Source organism: Pristis pectinata, chromosome 6 (assembly GCF_009764475.1).
Source record: "Pristis pectinata isolate sPriPec2 chromosome 6, sPriPec2.1.pri, whole genome shotgun sequence".
In the NCBI taxonomy this organism is placed as follows: domain Eukaryota; kingdom Metazoa; phylum Chordata; class Chondrichthyes; order Rhinopristiformes; family Pristidae; genus Pristis; species Pristis pectinata.
In genome coordinates, this window is record NC_067410.1 from 52,282,374 (window position 1) to 52,298,002 (window position 15,629).

The following is a 15,629-nucleotide window of genomic DNA, read 5'->3' on the forward strand; positions in this document are numbered from 1 at the left end:
ATGTTGTGATGAGGACATTGTGATTCTTCAGCAGGATATAGATAGATTGAGTGAGTGGGTGAAAACAGCAAATGGTGTCAAATGTGGAAAAATGTGAGATCATGCACTTTGGTAAGAGAAGTTAATAGGTGGATTGATAAGTAAGTGGAGAGAGACTGCAAATGAGTGAAGTTCAGATGGATCAAGGTGTTCTAGTGCACGAACATAGAACACAGAATAGTACAGCACAGGAACAGACCCTTCGACCCACAATGTTGTGCCAAGTGAATTAAACTAGTGATTAAATGCCTAATAAAACTAATCCTTTCTGTCTACACAGTGTCCATATCCCTCCATTCTCTGCACAATCATGAATCATAAATAGTTAGCAGATAGGTGCATCAAGTAGGTAAGAAGGCAAACAGAATGTTGGCCTTTATTGCAAAGGAGCTGGAGTTTAAGAATAGGGAGGTTTAGATACAGTTGCCACACCTGGAATACTAGACACAGTAGCACCGGAGACAGTCCAAAGGAGATTCACCAGGCTAATTCCTGGGATGGGAGGATTGTCCTGTCGAGAGAGGCTAGACAGTTTGGGTCTTTATTTCTTGAAATTTAGAAGAATGAGGACCTTAGTCAAACATATAACAGGGTAGATGTTGTGATGTTTTCACTAGTGGGAGAGTCCTGAACAAGGGGACATAGCTGCAAAATATGGGGACGGTTATATAAGACTGAGCTACGTAGAAATTTCATCTCTCAGGAGGTGGTGAATCTCTGGAATTCTCTGCCGCAAGGGTGGTGGAGGCCAGGTCTTTAGATATATTTAAGGTGCAGATGGATAACTATTTGAAAGATCGAGGAATTGAGGGTTATGAGGTACTGGCATTGAAGAGGAGTTGAGGCCAGCATAGATCAACCATGATCATATTGGCTGGCTGGGCAGGCTTGTGGAGCAGAATGGCTTACCTCTGCTCCTATTGTGTTCTTGTGTGTAGGTGGCTGGTGAGAGAATCTGGGTGAAGTCGATGGGCATGTGAGAGAGAAGAGGTAACAGGGAAATGAAGAGGGGAATGAGACTGATGGGAATACTCTGAGAGGCAGCACTGACTTGGGCCAAATGGCCTCCTATGTCATTCAAAAAATCTAAGGAACATGAGTAAGTTGCTGTGAGAGATGGGGGAATTATAATGCTGTTGAATGTAAGGGGGAAGTAGCCATCCTGATGTCCATGCAGAGAGGGAATATCTTTGTCACTGAGGATGTCATTCTTCCTACAACTTTTCCCTTTCAGAAACTTTCCTAAGCCTTGTTATTTTTCCTCCTTTGACAATCTTCAACCCCACCACTTTTGACCAACCCTTGGTGACGTGAGATTCCATAAAGACTCACTGTCAAATTTTGATTCCCTTACTATGTTAAATTATTGTTGATTTTTAGGTTGAAATGGGCTATTAGGTCCTTAACCAGTCATAGAGTCATCAAGTTATACAGCACAAAAACAGGTCCTTCGGTCCAACTTGTCTATGCCAACCCAGGTGCCTATCTGACCCGGTCCCATTTGTCTGCATTTGGCCCATATCTCTCTAAACTTTTCCTATCCATGTACCTGTCTAAATGTCTTTTAAGGTGCTGAGCTCAAAATTGGTTGGTTGATGAATAGCTATGGGGGTTTGGACGAGCCTGCAGTTGATCACTACATGTCTCCCTCGTTGTCAATTGGCCTGTGGTTGTGAAGATGTGGCTTGTGCTTTAGCTGACTGTCTCGTTTGCGTTGTTTATCTTATTCCCAGTTCAATGATGAAGCCAATCCAGTGGCCTGCTTCAAGCAGCTGGTTCAAGCCAATGTGCGGAACAAGAAGGTTCTGAAGGATGCTGTACAAAAGATGAATGCACAGGGAGTGACAGATTACAAGTCAGGATTCCATTATGCATTTGAACAGCTACTCAACGTGAGTGAAACCTGCCAGCTTGGAAAAGATCAATCGTCGCTTTTCTCAATGATTGATTTGATTTCAGGAGGGAAACTAGTGTCCTCTAAAGTGTTGTGGAGTCACGATGACACTGTAGGAGGTCATTTACCCTGTCGAGTTCAGGCCAGCTCTCCACAGAGCACTTCACTTAGACCCATTCCCCTGCTCCATCCCCGAAGCCAAACCATCCACTTTACTCATGAAATCATTGCTTGTCTCTGCTTTCATCCCCCTCATAGACAGGGAATTCCAGGTTGTAGCATTAGAAGGTTCTTCTTCACGTCCTCCTTATCTCCTGCCAAAACTTTAATATGTGTCCCCTTGTCCTCACACCAGCAGCTGACGTCCACCTCCCTCAAATCTCTCCTCAATCTCCTTTGCTCCAAAGAGAAGAACCCCAGATTCTCCAACCTCACCATGTGCCTGAAATTCCTGATCTCCAGAACCATTCTGGTAAATCTTCTCTGAACTTTTGTCAAGGACCTTCACATCCTTCCTAAAATATGGTGACCAGAACCATCTTCAATACCAGATGTGGTTTCATAAAGGTTCAGCGAAACTTCTGTGTATTTTCAATCATCATAGGAAGCCCAAGATTCAATATGTTTTGCTAACAGCTCTGCCAATCCATCTGCAGCCTCAAAGATCCATTTACTTGAAACCCCAGGTTCCCACATACTCTTTAGGACTCACCCTGTCCATTTATGCCAATATACAGCCTATCTAGGCCCTGTTGAAGTTGATTGTATCATTCTAAGTGCTTGTCATAATTGCAAATGTGATATCAGCAAAAGTTTGAAATTTTACTCTGTTCCTCTGTCCAAGTCACTAATATGCAGCAGTGAGAGTAATTGTAGGAACTCCACAAATTTTATTCCGCAAGACCAGTACTTATTACCCGTCCCTATTTGCCCTTGAGAACGTGATAGCGAATGTGCTCCCACAGTGCTGTTTTTTAAAATTTTTTTAAATTTTATTTACCGCGTGGTAACAGGCCCTTCCGGCCCAACGAGTCCGCGCTGCCCATTTTAAACCCAAATTAACCTACCCGTACATCTTTGCAATGTGGGAGGAAACCGGAGCACCCAGAGGAAACCCACGCAGACACAGGAGAACATGCAAGCTCCTTACAGACAGCGACGGGAATCGAACCCTGATTGCTGGCGCTGTAATAGCGTTGCGCTAACCACTACGCTACCATGCCGCCCAAGGCGCAAGGTTGGGGAGGGAGTTCCTGAATTTAAACCCAGCAATGCTCAAAGACTGGCAATATGTTTCCAAGTCAAGCTGGTGTGAGACTTAGAGGGAAACCTGCAGGTGGTGGCGTTCCATGTACTTGCTGCCTTTGTCTTTCCAGCTCCCCCCTGTCCCTTTTCCATCTCTCCTGATCTATCTAGCCCCCATCACTCTGTCTCTTCCCCTCCTCCTCCATTTGCCCATCACCCTCACACTCTTCCCACTGGTTATCCTCCCCCACTACTCCCCTCAGCCGTCCCTACCTCCCTTCCACGCTCCAACTTCCTCTCCTGTCAGATTCTATCATCTGCAGCCCTTTGTCACCTCCACTTATCACCTCCCAGCCTTGGTCACTATTCCCATTCTCCCCTTCCCTGCCTATCACCCCTCCTCGCCTGGATCTGCCTATTACCTGTCAGACCCCTTCCCTCCACCTCTTTATACTGGCCATCTCCCCTTTTCCAGTTCAGATGAAGGGTCTCGACCCGAAACGTCGATTGTCCATTTCCCTCCATAGGTGCTGCCTGACCTGCTGCGTTCCCCCAACACTTTGTGGGTTGTGTTAAATATTTTGTTTTTCAATCTATTACTTCAAAAAATTGAATATATTTGAGTAAGAATAATCATTGCTAATTTCTCTTTCACTATCTTTTTCTTTTCCATTTTTGAGTAAGAATTCTCTTACCTTTTGCTCCAGCTGATTGCTCTGTCATCTCTGGCTTGTCCACACTCCCTTTTTAAATGAAAGAATATGATTGGCTGCCACCAGTTCTCTAACACCATTATTTTTTACAATGATCTTGCATAAACACAACACTACCTCCCCAACCTCTTAATGACTTAGTGTAATATGTGAATCTGCAATCTTTCTGGGCCAATAGTTTAATCTGCTCAAAATTTCATTAGTTTTTCATTTGCCTCCTCACTTATTATCTCACATCATTTTTGATTTCCTTTACTTATCAGGTGGTTGGGTTCAGACCATATCCCACTGTATTAAGACTGTTGAATGAACCCCTTGTATGATAAAGATGAACTCTGGATCTTGCACTTTGTATTTTATTTGTCTACCTGCACTGCACCTTCTCTGTATCTGTAAGACTATAGTCTGCATTTTGTTTTTTTCTTCTTCTGTACTACCTTGATGTACTTATGTATGGCATGATCTGTCTGGATGGAATACAAACAAAAGCTTTTCATTCTAAGCTTAGCACACCAGTCAAACTGTAGTCAATCATGACTAAAGTGCTAACCACCTTAACAATGATTAGCTATGGTGCCAAATGCCCCAAACAGTGACTTGCTATGTGCCAGCCATCCTATTATTCATAGAGCAGTTGGCATTGCAACCAGTCATTGCTGAGATGACGAACAGTGTTGGGATGATGATTACTGATAGCCAATTGTTCTTTAAGTTATTCTATTCAGCCAATGATTGTCAGACAAAATGGTGAATTGCTTTCTCTCCTGTCCTTTGCAGACCACCTCCATTCGAGCAAACTGCAATAAGATGATAATGATGTTCACAGATGGTGGAGAGGATCGAGCTCAAGATGTTTTCGAGAAACATAATTGGCCCAATAAGACGGTGAGTAGATGTGCATCATCAACATCTTTGTTAAACCATTTCACTCAACTGCCAAGGACAGACCCCGGCATGGGGCAGCTGTGTACGACCACTCCGACCCAAGTGCAGGTGATCTGGGGAGCAGGGTCAGTGAGGTGGAGATGTACCCTGACCCTAGTGACATAAATCCTCTGCTGTGTGCTGTGTCTGATATGGACCAGTTTGAACTCTGTGATGAGTTAAGAACATAGAACAGTACAGCACAGGACAGGCCCATGATGTTGTGCTAGTAGAAATTAAACTAGTAATTAAATGCCCAGCTAAATTAATCCCTTCTGCCTACACGTGGTCCATTTCCCCCTATTGTCTGCACATTCATGTGCCTATCTAAGAGCCTTTTAAGCAACTCTATCATATCTGCCTCCACCCCTGGCAGCACATTCCAGGCACCCACCACTCTCTGTAAAAAAAAAACTTGTTCCACAGATCTCCTTTGAACTTACCCCCCCCCCTCACCTTAAATGCATGCCCTCTAGTATTAGATATTTTGACCCTGGGAAAAAGATACCAGCTGTCTACTCTATCTGTGCCTCCCATAATCTTATAAACATCTATCAGGTCTACCCTCGACCTCCACCGCTCCAAAGAAAACAATCCAAGTTTGTCCAGCCTCTCCTTATGGCACATGTCCTCTAATCCAGGCAGCATCCTGGTAAACCTCTACTGCACCCTCTCCAAAGCCTCCACATCCTTCCTTTAATAGGACGACTAGAATTGAAAGTAGCACTCCAGATGCGACCCAACTAGAGTTTTATAAAGTTGCAACATAACTTCATGACTCTTGAACTCACTGCCTCGACTAATAAAGGCAAACATGCCATACAAGGCAAGCAGGCAAGTTCATCCCTTCTGCACCCAACCATTATCCATTCAATTTGTTATTTTGTGAAGTTGTAACTTTTTGGCAATCTTCGGAAGGACCTTGAAGAAGGGAGTGTTGCTGGATGTGGGGTGGCTGCAGTGAACACTAAGTTAGACTGCAGCTGTCAAAAAGAAATGATTTATTGTTGTTTCTCCTCTGCTCTGCACTGTCCTTATCAATGCCATTCAATTGTCTCCTTTGTAATCTGTCATTTTACCTAATAAAGGTAATATCTACCAATGTTTGTGGAGACTTGCATTTAGATAATGCCTTTTATATCCTTAGTATGTCCCATTCCAATTTACAACTGAAATATAGTTGACCTCTTAGATTTTGTATCAGCTGTGCAGATCTTAGTGCATCTTTTAGAATGATTTGGGATGAATACAGCCTCCAGAACTCTGATTCAGTCACATTCTGAGTGTGATTGAACCAAGAAACTTTATAAAAGTATAATCTGTAGCATTTATTTGGACATTTAATGAACATTTACATGAAACTGATCATGGTCAGGCCTGTTCTGAAAGATATACTAACATCAGCACTGGCCAACAGAAGTAAGACAACATGCCTCCTTCCACTGAGAAAGGTGAACAGCCCAAATGGCAAAGATTTCAAGCCAGATTAAAACCAGCACTGGAAGTCTGCTGTATGGACCAAGAGGGTGAAGATAAAATAAACCCCTCCTTCAGCAAAGCATCCAGAACAACACCCTAGGCAAGTCTTGTCAAAGTATTGAAGCCAAGAGGAGGAAATGATTAAATGCCTTTGTGAAAATCCTGACAATGAGGTCATATTCTGCGCAAAAGGACGATGATGATTGTACCACGATGTGTTCCTGCACAAAAACAGGATCTGTACATCGCATGCAGACAGCCAGGAATGAGCTGAAGGTCAGATTCCAGCCCACTGGAGCTCCCACTACACTGCTCAGCTCAGCACTAGTCTGGGGGCTGCATTTACGTCCACGCACATCATCTCTCCCAGCTTCTCGACAGCTGAGCTATTAAATACATATATTATTTTATCAATAATTTCTACTTCTATAATTATTTAAATCTTTTCAACTCTTTCTAAGTATCTCATCATCAGAGATGTTGAAAACAGTTACAAAGGCCTTTGACTGCAGTGAGCTATCAAAAGGCTATCATGCAGCTCAGAGGCCTGGTGACCCCCAACCAAGTCCTGTTACTGCCCAAGGACCACTGCACTATGCCCAACAGCTGCAGTTCCCAAGTCTGCATGCTGTCTCAACCTACAGCACTGTGATGGGTGAGTGCAGCCAGGAAATTCAGCATATCCCCAATGACTCCGACCAATTTTTACAGATGCACCATAGAACACATCATATCTGGATGCATCACAGCTTGGTATGGGAACTGCTCTCCTCGAGACAGCAAAAAGTTGCAGTGTTGTGAACGTAGCGCAGTCTATCACGCAAACCAGCTTTCCCTCCACTGACTCCTTTGCACTTCCCACTGCCTCAGGAAGGCAGCCAACATAATCAGGGACCCACCCTGGTCATTCTCTCTTCTCCCCTCTCCCATTGGGCAGAAGGTACAGTACCACAAGACTCAAGGATAGGTTCTACCCCGCTGTTATCAGACTTTTGAATGGGCCTTTCATACACTAAAAGATGAACTCTTGATCTCCCAATCTACATTGTCATGGCCCTTGTACTTTATTTCTTTACCTGCACTGCAATTTCTCTGAAACTGTAGCACTTTATTCTGCATTCTGTTTTCCTTATTACTATCTCAATGTATGGCATGATCAGCCTGGATGGCATGCAGACAAAAGCTTTATCTTGGTACATGTGAAAATAATAAACCAATACTAACCAATACTAATACCAATACCAGACAACAATGAATGCAAAGAACAGGCTGGATCCACCAGGATCTGGCCCTTTAGCTCATTATATTCCCATCTCACTGTCCTGTTCACTTCCATAACAATTTAGTACTCAGCCAGTCTAATGCAATATTCCCCTTGCCCATTCCCTAAGTTGTTAATATCCCCACATTGTTATCTCACTTACCTGGTCACTCCCTACATTCTTAGTCTTCCACCTACTCATCTCACTTTCTGGCTCACTCCCCATAAGCATTAAAACCCCTCAGATCTGATCACATTCTCCTGCCTGCTACCCAAACTCTTTAATATCCAGCCAGTCTGAGCCCACCACCAGTCTTTTATTTATTCACATTTCAGCAAGGCTAGCATTTTTTGGCCATCCCTAAGTGACCCTGAACTGAGGCCATTTCAAGGGGGGCTTATAAGAGTCAACCTAATTGGTAGGTTTGGAGTGATACATGGGCCAGACCGGATAAAGACAACAGATTTCAATCCTGAAGGACATTAATGACTAGATAGGTATTTGCAACATTGCTTAATATTGCTACTGACTAGATTTTTTGCTTAACTCAGATTATTAACTGAATGCAAATTCAGTGTAGGATTTTAAACTGCATTGTTAGTCCGGATTTACTGGATTACTTTGTAACTGAACCAAAGCCTTGTGATCCTTTTACTTAGCCAGTCTAATCTCGTTGTTTTGTATGCCCCTGACACCCTTTAATATCCCAGTGCCCTTAATTATTTGCTCAGTCCTGTCACACTCAAGTTCCAGTTGCTTTAATCCTGCTATCCATTAAGATCCTTAGTACCTTGCCCTAGTCTGATCCCACACATTATCCCTACTATAGAATTATAGCAACGTATAGTAGGGAAATAGACTCTTTCGACCCACATCATTCATGCCAATTGTGATGCCTATCTACGGTAATCTCATTTGCCTGCATTAGGCGCATATCACACTACTCCTTCCCTATCCATGTACCTGTCCAAATGACTTTTAAAGGTTGTACCTGTCGCTACCACCACCTCTGGCAGCTCAATCCAGATATTCACCATCTTCTATGTGAAATACTTGCCCCTCAGGTTCCTATTAAATCTTTCCCTATGTTCTATGATCTGTGTTCCTCATGTTGGATTCCTTTATGTTGGATCTCCCACAGTGCAGCACCTCACACTTGCTTGGATAAGCTCCATCTGCCATTTCTCTGCCCATATCTGCAACAGATCTATATCCCACTGTATCCTCTGACAATCTTCTATGTAGTCCACAATGCCGCCAATCTGTGTGTCATCTGCAAACTTACTCACCCACCCTACCACATTTTCATCCAAATCATTTATATATATGACAAACAACAGAGGTCCCAGTACAGATCCCTGTGGAACACCACTAGTCACAGACCTCCATCCAGAACAAGACCTATCCGCCACTATTCTCTGTCTTCTATGGGCAAGCCAATTTTGGATCCAATCAGCCAAGTCATCGTGGATTCCACGCATCTTAATCCTCTGGATGAGCTTACCATGCAGGATCTTGTCGAACGCCTTACTAAAATCCCTGTAGACAACATCCACTGCTCTACCTTCATCAGTCACCTTGGTCACCTCCTCGAAAAACTCAATCAGATTAGCCAGACATGACCTGCCCCACACAAAGCCATGCTGGCTGTCCATAATTAGTCCATGCTTCTCCAAATGATCATTAATCCTATCCCTAAGAATCCTCTCCATTTCCCTACCACTGATGCGAGACTCACCGGTCTATAATTTCCAGGACTATCTTATTTCCCTTCTTGAACAAAGGAACAGCATTAGTGACCCGCCAGTCCTCCAGCACCACACCTGTGGCTAGCGAAGGTACAAAGATCTTGGTCAAGGCCCCAGCAATCTCATCTCTTGCCTCTCTCAATAAGCTGGGGTATATCCTATCAGGCCCTGGGGACTTATCCACCTGAATGTTTTTCAAGAGACCTAACACTTCCTCTTTCCTAATCTCAAAATGTCCCAGCATCTTAGCATGCTCCACTCTGATATCACTATCCTCTACATCCTTCTTCTTGGTAAATAGCAACGCAAAGTACTCATTTAGGATCTCACCCACATCTTCCACCTCTAAGCACAAGTTCCATCCTTTATCCTCGAGCAGTTCTACCTTCTGCCTAGTTATCCTCTTGCTCTTGATGTATATGTAGAATGCCTTGGGATTCTCTTTAATCCTACTCACCAAGGACTATTCATGACCCCTTGAAGCTTTCCTGAGCTCCTTCCTGAGTTACCCCCTGGCTCCTTTATAGTCCTCAAGCACCCAGTTCGATTCCAGCTTCCTAGGCCTTACATATGCTTCCTTCTTCTTTTTGACTAAATTAACTACCTCTCTTGTCATCCAAGCTTCCCTTACCTTGCCATCCTTGTCCTTCCCTCTTACTGGAACAAACCGGTCCTGAACCTTGTGCAGCTGGTCTTTAAACAACCTCCACATGTCAGATAAAACTCATTGCTTGTTAAGTAATTATATAGTTTTATAAAAACCTCTATAAACTCACCCCTCAGCCTCCTACATCCCAGTGAGAATAAACACAATCTATCCAAGCCCTCCTTATAACTACAGCCCTCCATTCCAAGCATCAGCTGGTGAATCTCTCCTGCACTCTCTCTATTGCTACCACATCCTTCCTGTTGTGTGGTAACCAGAATTGTACACAATATTCCAATTGCAGTCTAGCCAATGTTTTGTACAGTTCCAACATGACATTCCAACTCTGAAACTCAATGCCTCAGCTTTTGAAGGCAAACATACCAAATGCCTTCTTCACTACCCCATCCACCCGTGTCGCCACTTTCAGGGAGCTATGGACTTGCACCCCAATGTCTCTCTGTACATCAGCGTTCCTCTGGTCCCTGCCATTTACTCTGAGTGTCCTACCAGAATTTGACTTCCAAACCATCATGTTTCATGTTTCCCCACTTTGCCTTGGAAAATTCCAAAGAGCTTCCCTTGCGGGCCAGGGATGGAATTTTCGGCCTTCCTTGCGTGTGTTGACCTATATTGAGTCATTGGAAGATCATCCCACTGCACTTTCTTCACTCCCCGTGTGTTTCACTCTTCCGTCAAATGCAGTAATTAGTTTGGAGCGTCAGTAATCCTGTAATTGGTTCCTTTGGATTACTTACCCTGTGTAATTGGGTTTTCTGCACATGCTGCTCTGCAATTGTTCCTGTTTCAATTGCCCTCAGTATAATTTATTCCACTGTGCTGGTTACTCCATGTCATTAGCTGCTTGATGTATTTGCTCTGTTAAGTACAATGGGGCACAACCTCTTCAGGTGAAGGGCCAGATTGACAATCCATTCACGTCTGAGAACCACTCGGGTGAAACATGATTCATTTTAACCATACGGAAAGAGACACCATTATTTTTAGCAATGTTTTTGAAGGCACTGTTGCTAAAATTTATTAACAATCTGGTTTCTGTTCATATTGCAGAAACAATAGCAACCCATAATGTTTCCTTATTAAAATGCAAGATTTTATAGCTTTGACAGTGTAATTTGCTTGACTTAATTTTCAAACATTATCAGTCCTGGGTATTCAATAGCAGCCCGGATCCAGATCAAAAGAACATTGCATCATTTCTTTTCAAACACTTGCTGCTTTACACATTTAAATTAAGCTCTAATTATTAAAACCAGACAAATGCCCAAACCCCACAAACCCTTTACTGAACAATGGTTGCTTTGTTTTGTTTCTTTGGTCACTCCACTCTCTGACCATCCAATTAGCATTGTTTCCAAATCAAATTGTGTCAGGATATGGCCTGCAGATCATGCAGTGTGCATGAGTGGCTCAGAGGTAAACACCCTCTGTGCTGTCTAGTCCGTTAGAATACATGGCTTTATTCCCAAGTAGAAAGATGGGAGAGGGTGTGGATGAACAGCAACATCTCGAAGTTCCAAGACTACAGTATCTGGAAGTGTAAGTCTAGATGAAGGAATCAGAAAGGAAAGCCAGCAATTTCAAGTAAACTGCTCCCCCTCTGTCCCTTTTCTCTCTCCTCCTGATCTACCTTCTTCCTACACCAACCCCAGCCCCCAATCACCCTGCTTCTTTCCCCTCCTTCACCCATTCCATCTGCCTATCACCCACACACTCCTCCCACTGGGTCCTCTCCCTACTGTTCCCATCTGCACTCCCCACCTCCCTTATTTGGCTTCATGCTCCACCTTTCTATCCTATCAGATTTCATCATCTCCAGCCCCTTGTTGCCTCCACCTATCACCTTCCGGCCTCACTATTTCCACCCTTCCCTCCTCCATCACCCCTCCTCAGCTAGATCTACTTATCCCCTGCCAGCTCTTACTCCAGCCCTTCCCCTCACCTCTTTATACTGGCTATCTCCCTTCTACCTTTCAGTCCAGATGGAGGGTCTCGACCTGAAACATCGACAATTCCTCCCCCGCCACAGATGCTGTTCGACCCGCTGAGTTCCTCCAGCAAATTGTTTGTTGCTCCAGATTCCAGCATCTGCATCTCTTGTGTCTCCATTTTCCCCTCAATATCAGTGTGGCTCAGAGACAGACTTTTGCCTCAAAGTCAGGAGGGTATGGGTACATCCCAGATACCTGAAAACTGAGCAGACTGACTCGTCCTGATACAGGGTCTCACCCGAAACTTCATCTTACACTGTTTGCCTCCACAGATGCTGCTTGACCCGCTGAGTTGTTCCAGCACTCTGTTTTTGCTGTAGGTTCCAGCCTCTGCAGTATCTCTAGGCTGCAGATTGACTCATTCCTCAGGAAATGCTAATCCATCAGAAGTGGAATAATTAACCTTCATTGTACCCTCTGAGGTGGATGTAAATATAGGTGACAGTATTTTAAGAAAACCAGAGCCAACAGTGTTCTGGGCAATATTTAATCCCTGGACCAGCATCAGTAAAGCAGATTATCTGGTCATCATCACAGTACTGTTTGTGGAACCTTGCTGTGCGCAAACCTACTGCAAAGCTTCCTGCATTAAACCAGTATCACTTTCTTTATGTAATCTTTCCATGAGCTTCTATTTTTCTAATAATTAGATCCCATTACTTATCATTTCTGTATTTTACATCACTGATCTGTATTTAGACCCCTCAGTCTGGTACATTTGCGCAAAGCACTATGTATGAGGCCTGAGCAGATTGCTGCTTCTCATTTATAAATTGACTTTGAGTCTGTGCTGATTATACTCCAGTGATGTAGTGCAGCAGTGTAGAGCTGGGCTGACTGCTCAAACTCACCAATGTTTCCCATTCAGTAATTGTACATCTGTGAAATTCCCCAGAGAGCAAGAGTTCATTTCCAGTTCGACTGGAATATTTGGCTTCAATTTTCAGAGTGAGATTTGCATGTAACATGCACTCGCCATTATGACCTGATGCCTAATTAGGCAGTTAATCATAACAGCAGGTATTGTACACACTGTGACAGGTTACCTGTTAATTATTATCACTGCACAGTGAGAGCCAGTAACCCAATGGACTGTTCTAGTGGTTGGGTGTGGAACAAAGCAGTGGTGAGCAAGAGAAAAGGAATCCTTTCATTTGTTTAAATTAGTATTTTTCAGGTTGAAGATGGCAACAGTACAGGAAGTGGGAGCAGGAGTAGGTTATATATCCCCTAGAACTCGACTCCCCCCTCACTGAATGCGCCTCACAGTTCCAGCCACCCAGGTTCAATCGCCACTTCTAATGCTGTCAGTGTGAAGCTTGCCTATCATCCCTGTGACCGTGTGGGTTTCCTCCCACAACCCAAAGACATGCTGGTTGTTAGGTCAGTTGACTATTGTAAATTACCCTGAATACAGTTGGGTGGAGTTGATGGGCATGTTCTGGGAGGAGATACAGGAGCTTGAAAGCCCAGACAACCAGACTCAAGAACAGCTTCTTCCCCACTGCTATCAGACTCCTGAACGAATCACCTCTTTCACATCCCCTTCCCAGCAGTGCTGCCACATTCTCATACTCTGAATTCTACCTTTTCCATTACTGTCACTTGCATTTCTTTTTTTTCAGTACCTCAGACTGCACTACTCTTTTGCACCATTCTGTTGTTTTGCACTTATCATTGTTATATTCATTCTTATTGTGTATTCTGTTTACTCTGTAAGCTTCACATGAACAGGAATTTCATTGCACCCTGACAACAAATTAATCTGAATCTGATGTGAGAGAGAATGGGCTGCAGGGATTGGGATTGATGGGATTGCACTAAGAGTCAGCATAGACTTGATAGGCCAAATGACCTCCCTCTATGTTGTAAGGAAATATGAGTAAATAATCTTTCCCACCTAATCCCCAGTTCCTTTCATTTCCTTGGCATTGAAAAACCTGTTGCTTTCACCCTTGAATACACTCAAAAACTGAGCATCCGCAATACTCTGAGGATGGACTTTCAAAGATTCTGAACACATCCAGTGCTCAATCAATTGCCGAGAAATTCATCTGGGTTGTTGTGGTAATCTTGTTCTGTGGTCGCCATTGTACTCTGACTCTGAAATTCATTCATAATTAATGATACTCTTATTTCTTAAATTATTCACATATATAAGATTTTTTTAAAAAAAGAAAAAACCTTCAGAAACCAAAAGTCAATTGAATACATTTGAATTAGCAATTAAGTGAACATGGCAGATGGAATGTAATGTGGAAAAATGTGAGCACAACTATTTTTGGTGCACAAAGTAGAACAGCAGAGTATATGTTAAATGGTGAGAGACTGGGTTGTGTTGGTTTTCAAGGGGACCTAGTTGTCCCTGTACACATCACTCAAAGCCACCGTCCAGGTGCAGCCAGTGATTCGGAAGCCAAATGGAATTTTGGCCTTTATTCCAAAAGGATTTGAGTAAGAAGTAAAGGAATCTTATTGCAATGGTAAAGGACATTAGTGAGACCACACCAAGCATGTTGAGTGCAGTTTTCCTCTCTTTACTTAAAATGGGATATACTTGCCAAAGAGGGAGTGCCACAAAGATTTACTAGACTGACTCCAGGGAGGGCAGGGTCATTGTATGAGGAGAGATCAAGAGACTTGTATTCTCCAGATTTTAGAAGAATGAGAAATGACCTCGTTGAAACTTACAAAATGTGTACAGGGCTCACAGGCTGGATGCATGGGGGATATCTCCCTTGGTTGAGGAGTCTAGAACCAGGGGTCAGGGAACCAGTTTCAGAATAAGGGGTAGGATGTTCAGGACTGAGATGAGGAGATCCAATGGATCTGCACCCGGGCCCAATGGATCTATGCCCAGGCCAAATGGATCTGCGCCCAGATCCAACGGATCTGCATCTGGGCCCAACAGATCTACAGCCAGACCCAATGGACCTGCACCTGGGCCCAATGGATCTGCACCCGGGCCCAATGGATCTGCACCCAGATCCAACGGATCTGCACCCAGACCCAAGGAAACTGAACCCAGACCCAACAGAACTGAACCCAGACCTAACAGAACTGCACCCAGACCCAAAAGATCTGCACCCAGACCGAAGGATCTGCACCCAGACCCAATGGTTCTGCACTCAGACTGAAGGATCTGCACCCAGACCCAATGGTTCTGCACCCAGACCAAAGGATCTGCACCCAGACCGAACAGAAGGAACTACAGCCAGACCCACTGGATGTCATAGGGGCATGGCCATAGAGTTAGAAAACAAGCCCTTTAGCCCACCATGTCCTCGCTGACCATTGCATTTATCCACCTCGCTGACCATTGTATTTATCCATAATCATCCCATTTACGCACATTTAGTCTGTAGCCTTCTTTACCTTGTCAATTCAAGTGCCTGACTAGATGCTTCTTCAATGTTGTGAGAGTACCTGCCTCAACCACCCACTCAGCCAGCACGTTTCAGATTCCAAACGCCCTCTGTGTAGAAAAGAAATCCCCCTCAGATCCATTATACACCTCCCACCTTTCATCTTTTAGCAATTGTTTTAGGCATTTCCAGCAAAAGGAAAAAGATTCCTGGTATCTAGCCTACCTTTCCACTCATAATTTCAGACTCTGTCTCATGGAAAACAAACCCAGCCAATCCAATCTCTCCTTATAACTATAATT

The 15,629-nt window shown here is 43.8% G+C and overlaps 1 protein-coding gene across 4 annotated transcripts in view; it reads left to right on the top strand.

The window, feature by feature from the left end:
* The window catches only part of cacna2d2a (calcium channel, voltage-dependent, alpha 2/delta subunit 2a), a 602,032-nt gene that overhangs the window by 431,765 nt on the left and 154,638 nt on the right, over nt 1-15,629 (top strand). For all 4 annotated transcript variants that reach the window (XM_052017908.1, XM_052017909.1, XM_052017910.1 and 1 more), the window contains 2 exons: nt 1,773-1,931; nt 4,669-4,776. In XM_052017908.1, coding sequence (XP_051873868.1) covers nt 1,773-1,931; nt 4,669-4,776 — 267 coding nt within the window. The remainder of the gene's footprint in view (nt 1-1,772; nt 1,932-4,668; nt 4,777-15,629) is intronic.